Source organism: Ascaphus truei, chromosome 1 (genome assembly GCF_040206685.1).
Source record: "Ascaphus truei isolate aAscTru1 chromosome 1, aAscTru1.hap1, whole genome shotgun sequence".
NCBI lineage: Eukaryota > Metazoa > Chordata > Amphibia > Anura > Ascaphidae > Ascaphus > Ascaphus truei.
In genome coordinates this window covers 146,086,006-146,106,816 of record NC_134483.1, presented here as the reverse complement: position 1 = coordinate 146,106,816, position 20,811 = coordinate 146,086,006, and the positions used below count along the sequence as shown (strand labels likewise).

The following is a 20,811-nucleotide window of genomic DNA, read 5'->3' as shown; positions in this document are numbered from 1 at the left end:
CCACCCCATTTATTTCTATTAATGTAATTGCAGCTGTGATATCACAGGGAACACCCCAACATTACACATATTGGTCCATGTTCAGGGACTCCACTGATGAGAAAAAATATCTATCAGCTGCATACTAAACAACTCTCACAGATATATCTGTGGGACTCCTATGTGATCAACTGATAACACCAATGTCCGTGTTTAGACTTGTCACCTCTCATTCATTTTCTGGCCGTTTCACTGATTTCTAGAGGTCTCAGATTTCATTGGCGTCTATACTGTTGAAAAGTAGTACTTTTATGTTAAAATACCATTAAACCCCCAAATCTCACTGATTTCAGCTCTTTGAGGGTTGGTCTCTCGAATTAATCATTTGGTTATCAGCCGTTTTCAAATTATTGTTGGGTTTAAGTTCTTTATTTTAGTAAATCTATGCTCCGGTTCCAATGTCCATTTTTTGTGGGCCTTTAAAGTTTATTTTTTTTATTTATTAATATTTATTTTTCTGTCTTTTTCTTATATTAACATATATGAACCACAGGGGTGGCCAACTCCAGTCCTCAAGTGCCACCAACAGGTCAGGTTTTGACGATATCCCTGCTTCAGCACAGGTGGCTCAGTCTAAAGACTGGGCCACCTGTGCTGAATCGGGGATATGCTCAAAACCTGACCTTGTTGAGGACTGGAGTTTGCCACCCCTGGTGTAGATGCTCATCCAGCCATAGTACCAGTAATTCTCATAGCAATAATAATTGGGGGGAAAAAGATTGCTGATTTAAGACGATAACTGTTCATAATATTTTTCCAGGAGGACACAGATCGGCTACCATTGAGGATGTAAAGATGGCTGCTTTCTGCCCTCCTCCTTCTCCAGCCGTGGCCAAGACTCTGATCGGCATTGACGGCTACTCGCCCCTGCTGGCTGCCACATTCGCCTACTGGGACAACATCCTAGGCCCCAGAGTGAGGCACATCTGGGCCCCGAAAACGGACCAGCTGCTGCTCAGCGATGGGGAGATCACGTTCCTGGCCAACCACACGCTGAATGGCGAGATCCTGCGCAACGCGGAGAGCGGGGCCATCGACGTGAAGTTCTTTGTGCTGGCGGAGAAAGGTGTGATAATCGTGTCGCTCATCTTCGACGGGCACTGGAACGGCGATCGGAGCACATACGGGCTGTCCATCATCCTGCCTCAGACAGAGCTGGGCTTCTACCTGCCTCTGCATAGGGTCTGCGTGGCGCGTCTCACCCACATCATCAGGAAGGGGCGGATATGGATGCACAAAGTATGATGCAGCTCTTGCTATCTGTACAGTAATGCGTTGCACACCCCTCTGCAAGCAAAGGGTTTAAGGGCTTGTTGCACTGTTTTCAAACCTTCGCCTCAAAGTTAAAATAATCTGTGCACACAAAGGGAACAATGCAAAATCTGAAGTAAAAACGCTTGCAAGGTTTTTCATTTTGTTGCAGGGACAAGGAGGCAGCCATCTCAGGTTGGTGATGGCAGTAATGACCACTAAGTTATCAAGGAGGCACCAGTGGAGGATCATTCGAAATCTCACTTGTGCTTCTCTTGTAGCATCTCTAACCTCTGTCCTTTTTGCCTCACTGCTTCCGCGGGTGGTGGAAGTAATGACTCTCAATGCATTTCAGCCTGTTTGACACTCCCAGTGTCATCTGCAACATCTCAATTAAAACGTGTTCCTGTGAATGGTGTAGCCTGCCTTTAAAGAACCAAAATGTGGGAGTTACATAGTTACATAGTAGATGAGGATGAAAAAAGACGTACGTCCATCAAGTTCAACCTATGCTAAATTTAGACAACAGATACTTTATTCTATATCTATACTTACTTATTGATCCAGAGGAAGGCAAACAAAAAACCCCATTAAGGGGAAAAATTAATTCCTTCCTGACTCCAAGAATTGGCAGTCGGATTAATCCCTGGATCAACATCCTTCCCATGTATACTTATTTGGTATATCCCTGTATACCTTTCCCATCTAAAAAGATGTCCAACCTATTTTTGAACAAATCTATTGTATCTGCCATCACAGTCTCCATGGGTAATGAATTCCACATTTTAACTGCCCTTACTGTAAAGAACCCTTTCCTTTGTTGCTGGTGAAATTTCCTTTCCTCCAACCTTAAGGGATGGCCCCGAGTCCTTTGTACTGCCCGTGGGATGAATAGTTCTTTTGAAAGCGCCTTGTATTGTCCCTGAATATATTTGTATATAGTTATCATATCCCCTCTTAGACGCCTCTTTTCTAATGTAAATAAATCTAATTTAGCTAGCCTCTCCTCATAAGTTAGAATGTCCATCCCCTTTATTAATTTGGTGGCTCTTCTCTGCACTCTCTCTAGTTCCATAATGTCTTTTCTAAGGATTGGTGCCCAAAATTGTACTCCATATTCAAGGTGTGTTCTTACTAATGCTTTGTAAAGGGGCATAATTATGTTTACTTCCCTTCCATCCATTGCCCGTTTGATGCAAGATAAGATCTTGTTTGCCTTTGCAGCTACTGCATGACATTGGGCACTATTGCTAAGCCTGCTGTCTACAAGCACTCCTAAATCCTTCTCCATCAAGGATTCCCCCAATATATCTCCATTAAATTTGTAAGTCGCCTTTTTATTCTTGCATCCCAAATGCATAACCTTACATTTATCTGTATTAAACCTCATTTGCCATTTACCTGCCCACGTTTCCAGTCTCTCCAAGTCCTTCTGAAGAGAAATTACATCCTGATCTGATTCTATTATCTTACACCATTTAGTATCATCAGCAAAGATGGAGACTTTGCTCTCGATCCCAACCTCAAGGTCATTAATAAACAAGTTAAAAAGCAGGGGTCCCAGTACCGATCCTTGAGGTACTCCACTCACGACTTTAGCCCAACCCGAAAAAGTTCCATTTATGACAACCCTCTGTTGTCTGTCCTTTAACCAGTTTTCAATCCAGGTGCATATATTATTACTGAGTCCAATTTTCTTTATTTTGTACACCAACCTCTTGTGTGAAACCGTATCAAAAGCCTTTGCAAAATCTAAGTAGACCACATTAACTGCATTACCCTGGTCTAAATTCCTACTTACCTCCTCAAAGAAACAAATAAGGTTAGTTTGGCAAGATCTATCTTTCATAAATCCATGCTGACTATTACTAATAATTTTGTTTTCCATTGGGTATTCCTGAATATTATCCCGTATTAAACCTTCAAGTAGTTTCCCTACTATTGAAGTCAGGCTTACCGGTCTGTAATTCCCCAGGTGTGATCTAGCTCCCTTTTTAAATATAGGCACCACATCTGCTTTACGCCAATCTTGTGATACTGAGCCTGTGGAAATGGAGTCCTTGAATATTAAATATAATGGTTTTGCTATTACTGAGCTTAACTCCTTGAGAACTCTTGGATGTATGCCATCAGGGCCAGGTGCCTTATTTACTTTAATTTTTTCAAGTTGCTTATGAACTTCTTCCTCAGTTAACCAATTGGTCATTAATATGGAGGTTGTGGCTTCCTCCTGTGGCGCTACTATTGAACTTGATTCTTCCCTGGTAAACACAGAGGCAAAGAATTTGTTTAATACCTCAGCTTTTTCCTTATCTCCAATAATCTGCCTTCCCATCTCACACTGAAAGGGTCCTATATTTTCTTTTCTCATTTTTTTGTTATTAAGGTACTTAAAGAACTTTTTAGGGTTGACCTTACTTTCTATTGCAATCCTTTTTTCATTATCCATTTTTGCTAATTTGATTGCCCTTTTGCAATTTTTGTTACATTCCTTATAATTCTGATACGATGTCTCTGTCCCTTCTGACTTAAAGAATCTAAACGCTTTCCTCTTCTTGTCCATTTCCTCCCCTACCTGTTTATTTAGCCACATTGGTTTTGACTTATTTATTTTATACTTATTACCCAAGGGTATACACTGATAAGTGTGCTTTTCTAACAATGTTTTAAAGACAGCCCATTTATCTTCTAAATTTTCCCTGCAAAAACATCATCCCACTATATTACTACTAGATTAGACCTCAGTTTATTAAAATCTGCCTTTCTAAAGTTTAAGGTCTTTGTTGAACCCAAGTAATCCGTTTTTTGATAATTTATTTCAAATGAGACCATGTTATGATCACTGTTACCCAAATGTTCCAGGACTTGAATATTTGTTATTACTTCTACATTGTTTGATATGACTAAATCCAGAACTGCCCCTCTCCTGGTTGGTTCCTCAATAATTTGGGTCATATAATTGTCTTTAAGCAACCCCAAAAACTTGTTCCCTTTTGTTGTAACGCTAATCTCATTGCCCCAGTCTGTCAGGATAATTAAAATCCCCCATTATGCAAACATGACCCAGTTTTGATGCCTTCTCCATTTGCAAAAGTATTTTAGCTTCCTCAATCTCACAGATATTTGGTGGTTTATAGCATATTCCCACAAACATTTTCTTTATACTTTTACCTCCACTGCTAATTTCTATCCACAAGGTCTCTACATTTTCATCATTCCCTTCATAGACATCATCCCTTATAATAGGTTTTAGATCTGGTTTAACATATAGACATACTCCACCTCCCCTTCTATTTGTTCGATCCTTCCGAAAAAGAGAATAACCCTCTAAATTAACGGTCCAGTCATGAGTTTCATCCCACCATGTTTCAGTAATGCCTATGATATCATACTGCTCCCTTATAGCTATTAATTCAAGCTCCCCCATTTTATCTGTCAGGCTTCTTGCATTAGCAAGCATGCATTTCAGTTTTTTTTCAGCCTGTACTATTATCTTATCTGCTCCTTCCTTTCTGCTCCCACTTGGTTTAGTCTTTAGAAGTTTTCTAGTATTATCTCTATTTACTATGGGTATCTCACTGCTTGTCAAACTTGCACTTGCCCCCACTCTACCTCCATACCACCTTGTATCCTCATCTATTCCATTTAGTTCATTATCTGTTTCATTCCCCTCCCCCCTCCATCCTAGTTTAAAATCTCCTCCAACCTTTTTAGCATTCTCCCCCCTAGCACAGAAGATCCCTCTTCATTGAGGTGCAATCCGTCCCTAGAATATAGATGGCACCTCTCAGAAAAGGAGTCCCAGTGCTCTAAAAACCCAAACCCCTCCTTCCTACACCACTTTCTTAGCCATGCATTAACCTCCCTGATCTCTGACTGTCTCCCTGCGGTAGCGCATGGCACTGGTAGTATTTCAGAAAATACTACCTTGGAGGTCCTTGCCTTAAGCTTTTGGCCTAGATCCCTGTAATCATTTTTTAGGACCCTCCATCTTTCTCTAACTTTGTCATTGGTGCCAACATGTACCAAGACCGCCGGGTCAATCCCAGCCCCCCCCAACAATCTGTCTACCCGATCCGCAATGTGCTGAACCCGAGCACCCGGGAGACAACAAACTGTTCGGTTCATGCGGTCCCGGCAACAGATTGCCCTATCTACCTTCCTAATAATGGAGTCCCCTACCACCACAATCTTTCTTTGCATCTGAGCATCCAGAGTCCTCACTGTGCTGGAGGAACTATTCCGCTGGCTGCTAGAGGAATTGGTCTCCCCCAGCCTAGCCATTTCTGCCCCAACATTCCCAATATCTTCACTCAACATGGCAAATCTATTGGGATATGTCAGCTCAGAAACGACCTGCCTCTCCCTATTGCCCCTGCTTCCCCTTCTAACTGTCATCCAGCTACCTACCTGCTCCTCACTAACAGCAACTAAGCTACCCACCTGCTCCTCACTATCAGCGCCACCATCTGCACCACTAGTCGAAGCAAGGGCCTGCTCCGTGAGCTCCAATTCCCTTTCAAGATTGCCAATGTCCCTCAATATTGCAAGTTGCCTCTTTAGATCAGCAATCTCTGATTCTAAAGAGACCACCTGCTCACACTTCCCACAGTGGTATGCTCCTTGGAACAGCTGCTCAGTTGTTACCAATATGAGTGATTATAGTGATTTGTTTTGTTAATGGGGACAGCTAGTGGTGCGCTGTTTAAGACATTGCAGCTTAAAAGAAGGGATATCTACTAATGTAATAAATAGGATCTTGGCTTGCACCCCCAACACCTGTCATTGATTGCGGCACACCTCCTGCACAGGGCGAGCACTTTTTCCTGTGGATACCTCCTCTAGGGGTTTCTTTTCTATACATTGCGATATCGCTGATCAGATGCACGGAGTGGCCCACTGACCTTAATCACAGGATGAGCATTACCGTACTTTATAGACTAAGGCTGCGCTTATAGTGCCGGTGACGTCACGCTGTGGTCGCTGGAAAAATCTAATTGACTTGACTTCCAGCGATCGCGACTAAGCCGTCGTGCTGCCTCTACTATAAGCGCACACGCGACGTCAGCAATTTGTTTTGCCACGGCGTTGCCATCGCCGCACTATAAGCGCAGCCTAAGACCCTTAATCCCTAACATTCAGGGATAGGGGGTAGCGAGGCTTTTATTTATTTTAAAAAGCTGTTTATTTAAAACCACATTTGAACCGATAATAAATATTAAAATGAAATACCTTAAAATGTATTAATTTTCAACAAATGCTTGCGGCTGCCTGGCAGGGGGGTGCAGTTTAGGAAGTTTGCGCACCCCTGCTCCAGTTCACAGTGTATATAAATGCTGAAAAGGAAGTACAACAAGCGACAGACAGTGTTGTTTGAAAAGAAAGTACTCAAGACACAAAACTGTATGATAAAAAAAGTCTGTTGTACATGAATGAATACAAGAACTGGAACAACGTTTCGATTCCAATGAGGACCTTCTTCAGGGTCTGAAACATGGTCCAGTTTTTTTGTATTGTTTCATGTATAATAGTGCATTTGTTTACTTTAAAAATATGCATTAGGTCTTCTGTAATTTCCCTTTGATTTATTTCTAGCAGCAGCTGTCCACGTGCACTTAAGTTGCGCTTCCTAACCGGCTCCCTTTCATCTGTCTGCACAGGGTCAGAGTATCATTTCCATGCTGACAGGAGAAGTTATCCCTATAATGGAGCTCCTTTCATCTATGAAGTCGCACAGCGTTCCTGAAGAGATAGATGTAAGCTGGTATTACTGCCTAGTTGGGCAGAAAGTCTCATGTGTCATGTGTCTCCGGCCAATACAAAGCTTTACATGGCCATGTAAAACAGAAGATAGGTAGCGCTATATCCCACAAGAATGCTGGCTGCCTGTGATATAACCCTGGTCAAGTAATGGAAGTGGAACGAAGTTATATCTATGGCGCTCTGCACTATTATATACAAAAACAATAAATAAATAATTATTATACAACCAGTATCACGGTAATGGTCCGTCCATAAAGGTGCTTCAACGTGATGGAAGGGTACATGAAAGATAAAAAATCAAAAATCATAGCATAATTCTGCAACGCACAACATGCAACATAGAACTAACACTAGTGTTAGTCTAGTGTTAGTTCTATGTTGCATGTTGTGCGTTGCAGTATTATGCTATGATTTTAGATTTTTTATCTTTCATTTACATGGCCATGTGTCATCTCTCCGACTTCCTTAATCCCCATATGGGTTTCTTGATCTCACCCGTAAGGGGTCGGGGATCCTGTAACGAGTCGTTCTCGGTGGCCCTCTGCTTCTCACGGCTGCGGATAACCGATATGTATGCGACTCGCGTAAAGCAGCTGTCCATGCCGATCGCCATGTCTTCTTTTTATTTTTTATGTGTGTACACCTTTTTTTTTTTTTATGTGTAATATGGCAGCTGTTTTCTCTCATGATGTATGGATTTTTAATAATTGTGTAATTTATGAGTTAGATAGGAAATAAGAATTGTGATTACCTGTTAGTAAAATATTTGGACATTGACCTTTTTAAGTGTGTTTGTTTGTATTCATATAATGTTGGTATCTTTCCCCCTGTGCATGTCCTGTTCTTTATTATGGTTGTTTTAGTGTTAAAAATCATTGTTTTCCTAATCTACAGAGCCCTTGGTTACCATGGTAGCTTCAGACTGCAATGGGCTCTGAGGAGAGCTCAATTGTGACCTCCCGGGCATTAATATTGCAATTACTTGTATCTCCTAAACGAAGCATCTGATTTCTTTTTAAAGAAAAGAACACTGAAAGGACACAATTATGCAAAGTGAAAAAACTGGCAATCGGTGCAGAATGCGACTTTTAAGTTCTTTATCTACAGTGTCGATTTTGGCTAAATCGCACTTAAAACAAAATAGCCTATCTAGTATTATAACGACCTTCCAAGAAGACTCGTCGTTCACTGCACTCTGTATTGAATTCCCCAGATTACTTCAACAGTGCTAAATGACGATGACATTGGTGACAGCTGCCATGAAGGTTTTCTGAGCAAGTAAGTTCTCTCTTTTTTTTTTTTCTTCAGGATTTATCCCAGGTGGATTCCAACTTTGCATCTTTAGCTCATTGTGAGTGAGTGGGGCTGGCAGGACAAACCTAATTGTTTTAACCTGTTTGTTGCCACAACAAAGTGACTAGCTTAGGCTACGCTTATAGTGCCGGCGACGCGACGTCGGGCTACGGTCGCTGGAAAAAAATCAAATTGAGATGACTTCCAGCGATCGCGAACAAGCCGTTGCGCTTACTATACGCTCACGCAACGGCGGCAGTGCATTTGTTTTGACACGGCGTCGCTGTCGCCGGCAATATAAGCGCAGCCTAAGGCTGGATCTGTATTTTTTTTTTTTATTGCAAAATCTTGTCCTTATATATGTCGTTCGGTGGCTCTCAAACTGCAGTTCCGAAATACCTAGTGGTAGTCTCAATTTTGACCAAGTGATGTAGCCGAGTCTCCCCCCCCTACCCTGCCTCCGTTGCGGGAGAACTGATCTGCGCGATCGGGAGGAGGGCGTGGCCATTTTGAGTAATCGCGCATGTGCAGTGGGGCACGGTGCGCATGCGTAGTGCGAAGAGTGCAACAGGCAATTTAGGTCGGCTTCGCAGACACAGCCGTGGGACTACAAATCCCAGAATCCCTAGAGGGAGAGACTGCCCACGTGGGGCCGTCTCAGCTAATGGGATTCATGCAGACAGGAGGAAGAGGATATCCTCCGCGTGCGGAAAGCCCGCGAGTCAGTTCTGACGGGGGCAACGAGCAGACAGGTAGTTTCCAGGGAGCAGCAGCTTCCTGGGCTAGGCCTAGACCTTGCACCTAGCCCCCAGTTAGGCCCCGGGTTAATTCAAACAAGTGTTGCAGGGAAGGCTCCCGATAGGGCCTCTTCCTATTGGTGTGATTAGTACTGCGCTGGTAACCGGAAGCCGCACTGCTGGTTTGTCAAAAAAAGGTTTTCTTTAAATTCAGATAAATGCAGGGTCATCAGTAGATGAAAAAGAGATTTTCTGGTAGCAGCTGCGGCGTAAGAGATTACTCACCATTCTCTGGAACCTGCTGATGTCCCATATACTTTTCTGTCTCTCTCTCGCGTGTTTTGGGCTCCTGCAGTTTGCCTGATGGTCTTCTGTGTACGCAGGATACAGGCTCAGCGTGGGCAGTGTTGTTCGAAAGCTTCCCCACACAGCATGGCTGGTTTCCAAAACTTCACACTTTTGATATCAAAATCAAAATAACATGGCTGCTCTCCAAATTAACCAGGCACAGCTCGCTCTAAAAAGTTTAGTTTATTCTTTTTTTTTTTTTAAGTAGTAGGCCATCTAGCAGTAGAGGAAGACTTTATTCTCCTATTGCTGTTTTGGATTATCCTTGTGATTTACCTTTACATCTGTGCATGGTGAGGTCTCCAAGCAAGTGCTGGTTCCCCCCAGCAAAGCATATAGCAAATGGAAATATAACTGTATGCTCATTTGCATGTCTTAGGCAGGTCTGCAACCCCGCCTTTCACCATTATCACCCAGCACACAGCATTGCTGTGGAGGGTTAATGTCACTTTTTTTACTCACCATAACTTAAACTAAGTACAGTATGGTAAAACCCATCCTCATTGCTTCAGCTTTGCATAGCCAGTGTAACCAACCCCACACTGATGAGAACCATTAAGGTCGAAACAACTGTCTGTGGGTGGGTTTACTGGCTATGCATCTTAACCCTGGCTGTGCTTAAATCAGTGACCATGCAGCAAGCTTAAGCTTATTGGGGACCATGTTTAAAATGGTTTGGAAGCAAAAAGTGGCACGGTGTGCTCATTTGCATGTCATTTCCCAGAATCCCTTGCTGCAGTGGAAGTGCTGTGTGCTGGGTGATAATGGTGAAAGGCGGGGTTGCAGACCTGCCTAAGACATGCAAATGAGCATACAGTTATATTTCCATTTGAGAGATATATATATATATATATATATATATATAATCACTCACATAAGCCGACAATGTTAATAGGGCTATGATATTAAATAATTGGGTTGTAGTACTGTGTTATAACTAAATATTTTATCAAATATAAAGTTTATTGCACTTGTTTAATAGACGAAATTGCTGTAACGTTCTTTCATACGGTCTCATACCGGTACATGGCATATGAGTGAAGTTACAATGAATTACACTTTTTATCTGTTTATCATAATGTTTACAAGAACATATAAGCCCATGTTTCCTAAGCTGTGCTATGCCAAGACACTTTACAGCCCATTCAAGTGACCAAATACGATCTTGTGATGGAACGCACACAAACCTTTTAGCATGCAAAAGAAAAATACTGTATTTGGTTTTGAGATCGACAAGAAAGAGAATTGAAGCTTGATATTGTTGTTCCTGGTCAGCATTTTTGCCTTGTTTTGATATGGCTGTGAAAGTGTAGTCTGAAATGAGATAGATATATCTATATATTACCCAATTATTTGTTACTTATAATAACTATATATAGACGAAGTCCCACGCAAGTGATCCACAAGGCCCCCAGATATACAGCACTTGCTAGTGTATGTTTATATAACGGACCTACTTAGGTCTGGAAATCCACATACTGTATTGCTACAGTCTGGTCCTCAATTAGACAGATCCAAGATCCCTGATCGACGGATCTTAACACAACAGGTCAAATCTTACTTTATTAAGACGAAGATACCCATGGGGTGTGATACTACATGCAGTGAATAAATAATATTAAAACTATGGTGGGAAAGTCGCTGTATGGTCTATATAGTTACACACTCACACCCTTCTGTAAGAATGTTTCATACTTTAAATACTAAGGCTCATCTGTTTGGTAATCACTTCTAACACAGGAGACTGCAAGGCATTAGTGTTTGCGCTGTTTCTTTTCATCATGTCCCGTTATTTTCCCTGCAGTGCCATCAGCTCACACTTGCAGACCTGTGGCTGTTCCGTGGTGGTGGGTAGCAGTGCAGAGAAAGTGAACAAGGTAATGTGGACAATGAGAAACCAAGCAGGTCCTACAAAGGTAGGACTTTATATTTGGATGGGGTGTTTTATTTTAATTTTTACCTCCCACGCATGGAAATTTAACATGCTGCACCGTATACTCATTCTGAGTATTTGCGTACACTTCTAGCTACAACTTAAACTGCCCCAAGACGTAGACCCTTTCCAGGCTTGTAACATTGCTTTTGACTTCCACATCATCTCTACACTTATTTGCCTTCTCTGTTGGCATTTCTAGACATTTCAATGCAATATCTCGCTCATTTCTGCTCATACTCTAGTATGAACCTGTGTTTCCATAGATCAGGAGCGCAGCAGTCTTGCTGCTAGGAGACCCCCAAATTCAGCTTACATTAACCCTTCCTTTATTCTCTGTCACATTTGGGAAAGAACGATGGCCGGTTAGCACCATTTTTGTTTCATGCGGGGGCTTTGACATTCAGTATCGGCTGTTCTGGGATCTGTCAGTGGTAAGAGTGGTGTGTTTCTAGGCCCACTGACTCCGCTTTCTAGTTTTGGGGGGATTGGTGTGTTAGAGGAGATCTGGATATCGGAAGTGTTCAGTAATATTCTCTGTTGCTTTATGTTGGAGGATTTTTTTTTTTTTTATGTTCACTGCGGTGTTTCCCTAAATCTGAGAAGCCCTAAATAGTTGGAAGAGTGCAATACAAGCTTAGTATCGAATCCTGTGCCTGAGGTGCCCGCAATCCACTGTTTATCGTTATGGCCATGTGTGCTTATGGGTATGATGTAACGAGGACAGCACTGAACACATTTCTTTGTAGTTCAAAACCGTACTGGTCCTGTTAAAATATGGATTCATTGCAGACTATGGCTTCTTTTAGTAGACCAACAGTACTGAAGAAAACACATATGAGGTTTTGAAAGCTGTAAACTGTACAATGTATTGTTTTTTTATGAAGAGCTCCCATCCACTACCAGCTATCACAACCTGCTATGAAACAACTTTATTTGAGATAATTGTTCGCTTCTCCCTGTTACTGGCTCAGGACAATGATTCTTAGACTGTGGTCCCCAATCAGTTTGGTGTCCCCCCCAAAAAAACTAGAATTCATTACAGGCAGCTGTCACCTGAAGTCTATGGTTTTCTTTTCTTCCTATAACGCTTGTTACCAGATCAGTGCTAAAAGTTTATTTGCTGCTTTTCAGACACTGGCTCATTCATTTTTATAAATGTATCATTTGTATTTATTAAGGCAGCAATCCTCACAAAATTAAGGTAGTTTCTTTCTTTTTTTTACCTTATCGGAACCAGCTGGTTCTGCGGAGCTGAATGGCAGCACTCAAAGCTCTGGGGACCCCACCATTGCCAAGATATTACTTTTTTGTTTTTTACTTTTGACAGTACTTGCAAGTAGAAAAATAAAACTGACAGCAGGGTCGCGTAGTTGGAAGCTGCAATGTCATCTCATGGTGACAGCTTCCTATTGGCCGCCACAGTGGGGCTGACTGACCCCCGTGGCCATTTTGTTTCTCCCGGTGAAGAATCCTTGTAAGGGGAGGGAATTTTAAAAAAAATGAACTATATCACGAACCGTGAGGTCCATGTAGCTTGGGGTACAGCAGTTTAGCTTTCAGGGGAAACTTGTATTTATATAACCGGAGACATTCCTACGAGATCCAGCTGGAGCCAAGGAACCAGAAGAGCACCGCAGTGGCTCTCGTAGGAATCTCTCCGGTTTTACACCCCTGCAGGAGACTCCCGCGATCCAGAACGTTTACAGATGGTCACACTCAGTGAGTACTATTTACACTTTCGTATCTTGGACTGTATTATTGGGCTTATGATGGCCAACAGGACTGAGAAGTGTTCAATATAGTGTGCTTTGCTAATATACAGGAACTTGTGTTTAAAGGAGTCTGTATCAACTGAGTACCATCAAGACTTTACCAGCACTTATACACTCACATTCAACTTATGACCAATCTCTTTGCTCTGGTTTAACAGCATTTGATACTATATGGAAGGTCTTTGCTGTCATGTGGTTTGAGCACTAGTAGAGACTCGTGGTCTCTTGTTCATTCATGTATGTATATAATCATGGATTGCTGCTTTAATATATTAGTTGTTTAAGTATACATGGTGGTCCTCTACATTGAATTACTCACATTGAAGTGGTTCACTAAAAGGAAGCGTTTGAGAACCACTGACTAAGGTCACAGATACTGAGGGTCATACCACGGAAGGTGCCAAAGAAGGAGGAGATGAGGCAGATTCAAGAACAGCTATGGTGGGAGAAACCATACTGGTGTCAATTATTTATAGGCTGCTAAGAAGGCTGCATGTTCTCATGCTCATCATTGTAGCCTTTGATGATCAATGTCACTTGTTTTATCTGCTACTGGAAAACAGTATTTTGATACGTGAAATGCATGCTGTCTTCATGTTATAGATGGTGAAGACGCTGTGCCTTTTTCTCGCTCCCGCTGAACGGAAATGCTCCAGACTATGTAGGACTGAGTCTTCTTTCAAGTACGAGTCTGGGCTCTTTGTACAAGGGCTGCTGAAGGTAAGACTTTTATACATTATGCCGTTGAACAAATAGTGTTATGTTTTCATTTGTGCCGTTCTCTATTTTTAATCACCCGGCTGCCGCATCCTAAGCACTTACATCAATCTCTTTAAAATATACATTGTTTCAGACATAGATCATACTCGTAGTATAAAAACTATTATTTTCTTTGGGGTAAATTGCAAAATGTTAAAACAACTCTCAGATATATCTCTAAAGTGCCAGTGTGTAATGGAGTGGCTCAGTGAGTAAAGAAACGGACTCTGTGAACAGTGACACTGAGTTTGAATCAGGGGAGCCTGGTACACAGCCCAGTCTCGGCTACTTAGGCAAGTCACTTTATCTCCCTGTGCCTCAGGCAACAAACACATAGTTGTAAGCTCATCTGTGCAAGGACGGTGTCTGTAACAATCCTATGTAATGAGTACCATGCACTACACTGTAATTCTGAAACGCATTGGGAGAAAAGCGCTATATGAAATGTTAATTATTATGAGTTACTGTATCATATTTGATAAGCTTGTGTTGAAAGGCAACAAGGAATAACTCAATATATAGGGGTAACACCAGTACAGGATAACAAATTAATCTCCATTTCCCCTCTCCCTGCCCCCCCCCCCCCCTTCCCTCTGTGATTGCAGGATGCGACAGGAAGCTTTGTGCTGCCTTTCCGTCAGGTCATGTATGCTCCTTACCCGGCCACTCACATTGACGTGGATGTGAACACGGTGAAGCAGATGCCTCCGTGCCACGAGCACACTTACAACCAGCGCCGCTACATGAGGCAAGAGCTGGCCACTCTGTGGAAGGCCACTTCAGACGAGGAGATGGCCGTGGATTCAGTCATTCACACCGACGAGGGCTTCACTCCTAACCTGTACGTAGAGGCAGAGATAAAACCCATGTACCTGTTGAAGTTATTTCTCTTATCCACACTCGGCCAAGACCCCCTTTTTACAGTTCACGCTGAGATCTCTGGTAAACTGTTGCTGTTAAAACAAAGTTGCCTAGAAAAAAAAAATCATCTTTTTTAACTACCCGTCTAAAAACGTCTTTAAAAAAAAAAGCTGAAATGTTAAACACATAAAAGCTATTTTGAACACCTAACATGGTTTTACCCCCTCGTCGGGCCGGCTAAATATGATTTGGGAGATCTTAAAACAGCAATCTTGCCTAACTCTCTCCACTCTTCTCCTCAAATTTTTTTTTTTTTTTAACTATACGGGTACCAGAGCTTTAACACATTTTCCACTCCAAAGACCACCCCTGCCCCTTCCTCCCCATTCGCTGAAAATAATGCAGTTCAGCTTATGCTATTTCAAACTTTGGGCAGGTGGTACTGCTGCTTTATATATTAGTTAGGAAATCTTTATGCATTATTATCAGAATAGACGTTGTAAAGCTTTTCTGTAATTCCTAAAACACTTTTTTTTTTTTTTTTTCCTCTAGAAATATATTTCAAGATATACTGCACAGAGACACCTATGTAAAATCCTTTCTGGAGCAGGTACTGTATCTAGCCTGTTTAATAACTTGTATCAATAAGCGTAACACACTTCAGGGAATTATAGGTAATATTTACCACCCTTGTAGTTGATGCCTTCATACAAACTAGAAAAGTGATGTTGTTCCTCCAAAATGACGTGTCCCAAAGTACTGTATGTTTCAATTTAAACAGGTTTATTGTACAGTAAATGAATGGGAAATTAACAAATGCATCTGCAATGCTGACAGACTACTTTACAGAGCTTGGCAGCGGTGCTTGATTGAGTTACATTCTGATTCAAGCAAGAGCTGCATTGTACTCTGTGTTTAGTCTTTTTACTGTGTGGCTGCCTTTGAAGGAAGCTGCATCATTGTTCTTCTATAGCCAGAATCCTCTGTTTTGATGCTATTCTAATTTCTCAGCCAGGCAAAGCGCTTCAGTCTATTTCCATGTAATATGTTTTCATTAAAATACAAGCTTCATAAGGAACTACAGTATGGACCACGAATGGTGACATAATCATCTTTTTTTCTGTACTCCTGTATTTACTGTTATTTTCACTGATGTGCCGTCCATTGACACGTCGGATGTGACCATTCTCCGAACAACAGTTTTCATGATGATATTTTTTATAAACTGTTGGTTATAGAAAATGAACAAATGTAGGGTTCAGGTGATACATTTAGGCTAACTGGTGTTATAGGAAAAATAAAGGCGTTCAGGATCATTCATGTCTTCTTTTTGCAGGTCTTCCAGTTGAAACCAAACTTATCCCTGAGAAGCACATTTCTGGCACAGTTTTTGCTTGTACTTCATAGAAAAGCCCTGACCCTGGTCAAATACATTGAGGATGACACGTAGGTCAAAATCTTGGTTGAATACACACCCCTAGTATTTTCCCCAGTGGCCAAAGAGGAGGTCTCCACCCTCCTCTCACCCTACTACTTCCCCCTTGACCCTATTCCCTCACCTCTTCTTTGCTCCTTTTCTGACACACTTAATTCCATTTAAACTCGCCTCTAACGTCTCTCTCAACACGGCATGTGCCCTTCTTCCTTTAAACATTTATTCGTCACTCCATTCTAAAAAAAAAACCCTCTATTGACCCAACCTTTGTCTCTCTTAACTACGGACTTATCTCTCTAGTCCTCGCTCAAGTGGCTTGTATACAACCATTTGATTTACTTTGCATACATTTTTGTTCTTATTTGTGTCTCATTATGTAGCTACTGTTCCCCCCCGCTGTACCACACTGTAGAATCTGTTTGCAGTTTAACTTAACAATAATATGTCATGTTCACTCCAAGGATACAACCAAGTCTTAGGCAAAGTTACTAGGACAATCCAAAAACTGGGTTTGTCTCTTGCTATTAAAGTAAAAAGTGTGTGTGTGTGTGTGTGTGTGTGTGTGATTGAATCGGCAATTTGCATGTCAAGTTGAAATTTTGCTTTATAATTTATTGTAATGATATTACCTGTACTTAAGGTTTTTAAGTTGTGTATGTTAAACTGTAGCTGAAGTACAGGTGACACCATTACATTATAAAGCTGGAAACAAAATTGGCATACCACTCCTGTCAACCAAGTAGTAGTTTTTCTGGCAATTAGGATTACGGGGGGAAATCAGCACTTTTTATGGCAAGGATATAAATGAATAAATAAGTTAATCCTTTTTAGGCAATCATTGCACCAGTCAGCAGTAGCAAATTATGCTAGAAAAGTCTTCCAATGGTGAAAGAGGGGAAACTTAGCAAAAGTTTTGTAGAAGCATAAGTACCCACCTATAAATTTTAGTTCAAGTCCCACTAGTATTTACCACAATTTTACCGAAATAACAATACACAATCATTTTTGATTGTAATCTGCTATGTGACTATACTGAAAGATGTCTACTCAAAAAGGTTTTGTCATATCTTTTACAGGCAAAAGGGTAAGAAGCCCTTCAAATCTCTGCGCAACTTAAAAACGGATCTGGATCTGACAGCAGAGGGCGATCTTAACATAATCATGGCTTTAGCTGAGAAGATCAAACCAGGGCTACATTCGTTCATCGTCGGCCGACCTTTTTACACCAGCGTGCAAGAGAGGGACGTGCTGATGACATTTTAACATTAGATCCCAGGCGTGCTATGTCTAACCACAAGGAATCGCTGAAATAAATGTATGTGAACATATGATATGACTAGAGGATATGGTGGGGTTTATGTCTGCAAAAGCTCCACGACCTTCACAGTAATAAGGACTTGTATTTATTTTTAACCCCTTTGAATTCTGAGGAAGTTTACAGTTGGAGCCATCAACGCGATAACCACTGATATGGATTCCAGGTGCTCTATCTGACACACAGGGTGACAAATGAAACCTACAGTAACATATATGTGTGAAGAACATACCAATAGGCCGCACATTCATTTGTTTAAATATGACATAAGGTTTGTTAGAAGTTATCCTTTAGAGCCGAAGCGGGAGGTATTGTACTGTGGTATCCAAACAAATGTTACACAACATACATGTTTGAAAGTATTCATTCTGTAAAATGCATCTCCGTTTTCAGTCCTAGTAATATGTCTCATCTGGATGGAGGCGCACGCTCCTTTAAAACACTCATGTCAATTTTTAATTTAAAACATGTTTAAAAAAATGCAACCTTCACACACTACATTAATTGTACAGTTGCCTGAATAAACTGTTCAGACCATGGGATTTATCTCAAATGGATGGTGTATTGTGTCATATACTTTTAGAAACGTACAGGCCCTGTCTCTAAGGTGCATCACAAACTCTTACCAAAGGATGCAGCAAATATTTCTAATACCTTGTAAACAAAGTAATAGCTACCTGAGAAATTGTTCAACCTCCGATGACAAGTCCAGTACTGTATTGGCAATAAAGTGTGTTGTGCCAACGAAAATAACTAATGGCACTAATGTGTCATTTTGTTGATTTTTTTTTTTTATTATTATTGCAAATTAAGATTTTTTTTTTGTTAGTTGTTTACAGTAAAGACTGAAGGAAGGATGATACTTCACTGTTTCTTTTACCTACATTACATGGTATCAGTAGGCACATTCCTTCCCTATCCGAGTCCCCACATGGAAAGGAGAGAGTGAAGGTATTTAAAGAGGCAATCCAAGCCATTAATTTTTTTCTTAATACAGGTTTGAAGTAGGGTGTATCCGTAGCTGAACTCAATTAATTTTATCTCGAGGGAACCCCCTGCTTCCAGAAGTTCTTACCTTAGTGGGTGCCGGGAAAAAGGTCATGCTACTTTAAGGCAAAGTAAAACAATGGGAAGGGAATTAAAACAATGCCGAAATCTCTGTTTATTTTAGAAAAATGTTTGTCGAAATTATAAAGTAAAATAATTAGACACCTACTTGTCTTTTGTTTGTTAATGATCCAATCTAAAATTCAATCCATTAAACTATTCTCCGCCACACTTTCAATTTTATTTGGGCTGCAACTTGAAATGCTATTCTGGGGGAGTTACCAGAGCAGTGCCATATAGCTACATATATACTGTACATTAGAAGATGTAATATATTAAGAGCTTTCAGCTATATGACACTGCTGCCCTTTTAATATAGAGTATTAGCTCAAAAAAATGATTGACACAGAAGCCTTGCTGGAAATGGCAATATACATATACTGTTCTTGTGAGTTGGCAGACTTATTAAAATATAGGCATTGAGTTACTAAGTGTTCTTGGAATTCCAGTAAACCCAGTTTAAAAAAAAAATCACACAATGCAGTGGTTGCTTCATGACAAACAAAATGCAATGCTTTGCTAATGAAAGGGTTAAAAGTGCATTAGAATAGGTTGTTTGAATGGTAGTTCTGATTATTGGATTATGCAATACTTTAATATCGTGACCCAATAATTAACATACTTATTCAAATCCATGTGTGTATGTGTGTATATATATATATATGTATATGTATATATATTATATATATATATATATATATTCGCACACACGCACGCTTGCACTCACTCACAGGGATTTGAATATATATGCTTATTATTGGGTCCATCCTCAAGGGCCATTATCTATTATCCACATTTGACCTATAGCACCTGGACAAGTTACTTTAATTTTGAGTGTGTGATTTTTATTTATTTTTTCAATAGTCTATTTATTTCCGTTTTTTGCATTTCCATGTGGGCAGTTAAATCAAGTTTGTCAAAATGCTTGCAATAAATGTGTATGTATATTCAAATACAATACATGTTTTATAACTTAATGTCTCAAAAGGTTACCTGGGCATATTGACTACATGGTACTATTCCATATGATGCTTTCCAAGCACCGGGAGACACCTTACAGCCCTTTCAAGTGAACCACCCACCTTAAGCAGACTAACTATTCAGGATGAAATAAAGTGTCACAATCCCGCTGCTCAGTAAATATAACTTGAACTCTTTATGTTGCACTTAACTGATCAAGGAGTGCAGCAGAGTATATTTGAACTGATTAAATCTGATCACATGGTTGTTGCATGCATAAAAGAGGGTGATTTAATCAAGTACGGCACAGTCAGCCTCATTTTATGAAGTAGTCCCTTTTTAAGATATCCATGTGGCAAATCGGTTATTGTGTAATCAAAATCATCTGGCCCTTAGTCATAAAATACGCACACTCACTTATATTTGTATATGTAAACACACAAAATAGAGAAGCTATACGAAATGACATTGATTATGAGGTAGAATTCTAAAGTAATAAGCTGGCCTTTCAGCATGTTCATAAGCAGTCACTAATTGGCTAGCATAGCTAACCATAATAACCCACTGCTTTTATGCTTGGAAAATCAAAGTTAAGTTTCAGTAAGGTGTGTTTGTTTGTTTTTTGTCCTATTTCGGCGAGTATGAAGAATGAAACAAGTATTCAGTGCTGTAATAAAAAAAAGGAAAGATACAAATAAAATGGTTATCTGACATTTGTTTTAGGGTCTTTATTGAACGCAATTATTTGATTTATAGCAGTGGTTCTCAACATTTTTTTACATTGTGCATCCTTTGGTTGAAAATATTTGTTTTGCAAATGAACTGAACCCCTGTGTAATAAATATTATTGCCTTCTCAGACTATTGCTAACAAAGCTGTTTGACTGATCCCAGGCCGTATTGTGTCCCGAGATTGTGGGGGGAAACGCATGTAATAAGGACCCAAATTGCACCAGTGACGCTAGAGTTTATTACCTGCACCTTTGCAGGCAAGAAGGATCCTCCCTTTCCCCGTGCTCCCTCTGCAGGGTCCTTCCCCTGTAAGGAGGAATTACCCAGACTTTCATTCTGCGGGACTCCACTGGGCCTGCAGGTCCATACAATTCGAGGGTCCCAGGTAAACCCACTATGCTTCCTGCCCTATTACCCCACTCCCAAGGCCCAGTATCACCATATACCCCCAGGCCCAGAACACCCTTGTAACCCCAGGCCCAGTACCCCCTACATGCCCAGTAC

At 40.8% G+C, this 20,811-nt stretch overlaps 1 protein-coding gene across 2 annotated transcripts in view; it reads left to right on the top strand.

Annotated features, from left to right (window-relative positions):
- The window catches only part of C9orf72 (C9orf72-SMCR8 complex subunit), a 35,731-nt gene extending 15,444 nt beyond the window's left edge, over positions 1-20,287 (top strand). For both annotated transcript variants that reach the window (XM_075595692.1, XM_075595697.1), the window contains exons 2-10: positions 800-1,278; positions 6,951-7,046; positions 8,267-8,331; positions 11,236-11,308; positions 13,743-13,859; positions 14,504-14,739; positions 15,312-15,369; positions 16,096-16,205; positions 17,271-20,287. In XM_075595692.1, the coding sequence (XP_075451807.1) occupies positions 835-1,278; positions 6,951-7,046; positions 8,267-8,331; positions 11,236-11,308; positions 13,743-13,859; positions 14,504-14,739; positions 15,312-15,369; positions 16,096-16,205; positions 17,271-17,457 (1,386 nt within the window). In that variant the 5' untranslated portion in view covers positions 800-834 and the 3' untranslated portion in view covers positions 17,458-20,287. The remainder of the gene's footprint in view (positions 1-799; positions 1,279-6,950; positions 7,047-8,266; positions 8,332-11,235; positions 11,309-13,742; positions 13,860-14,503; positions 14,740-15,311; positions 15,370-16,095; positions 16,206-17,270) is intronic.
- The last annotated feature ends 524 nt before the right edge of the window (positions 20,288-20,811 follow it).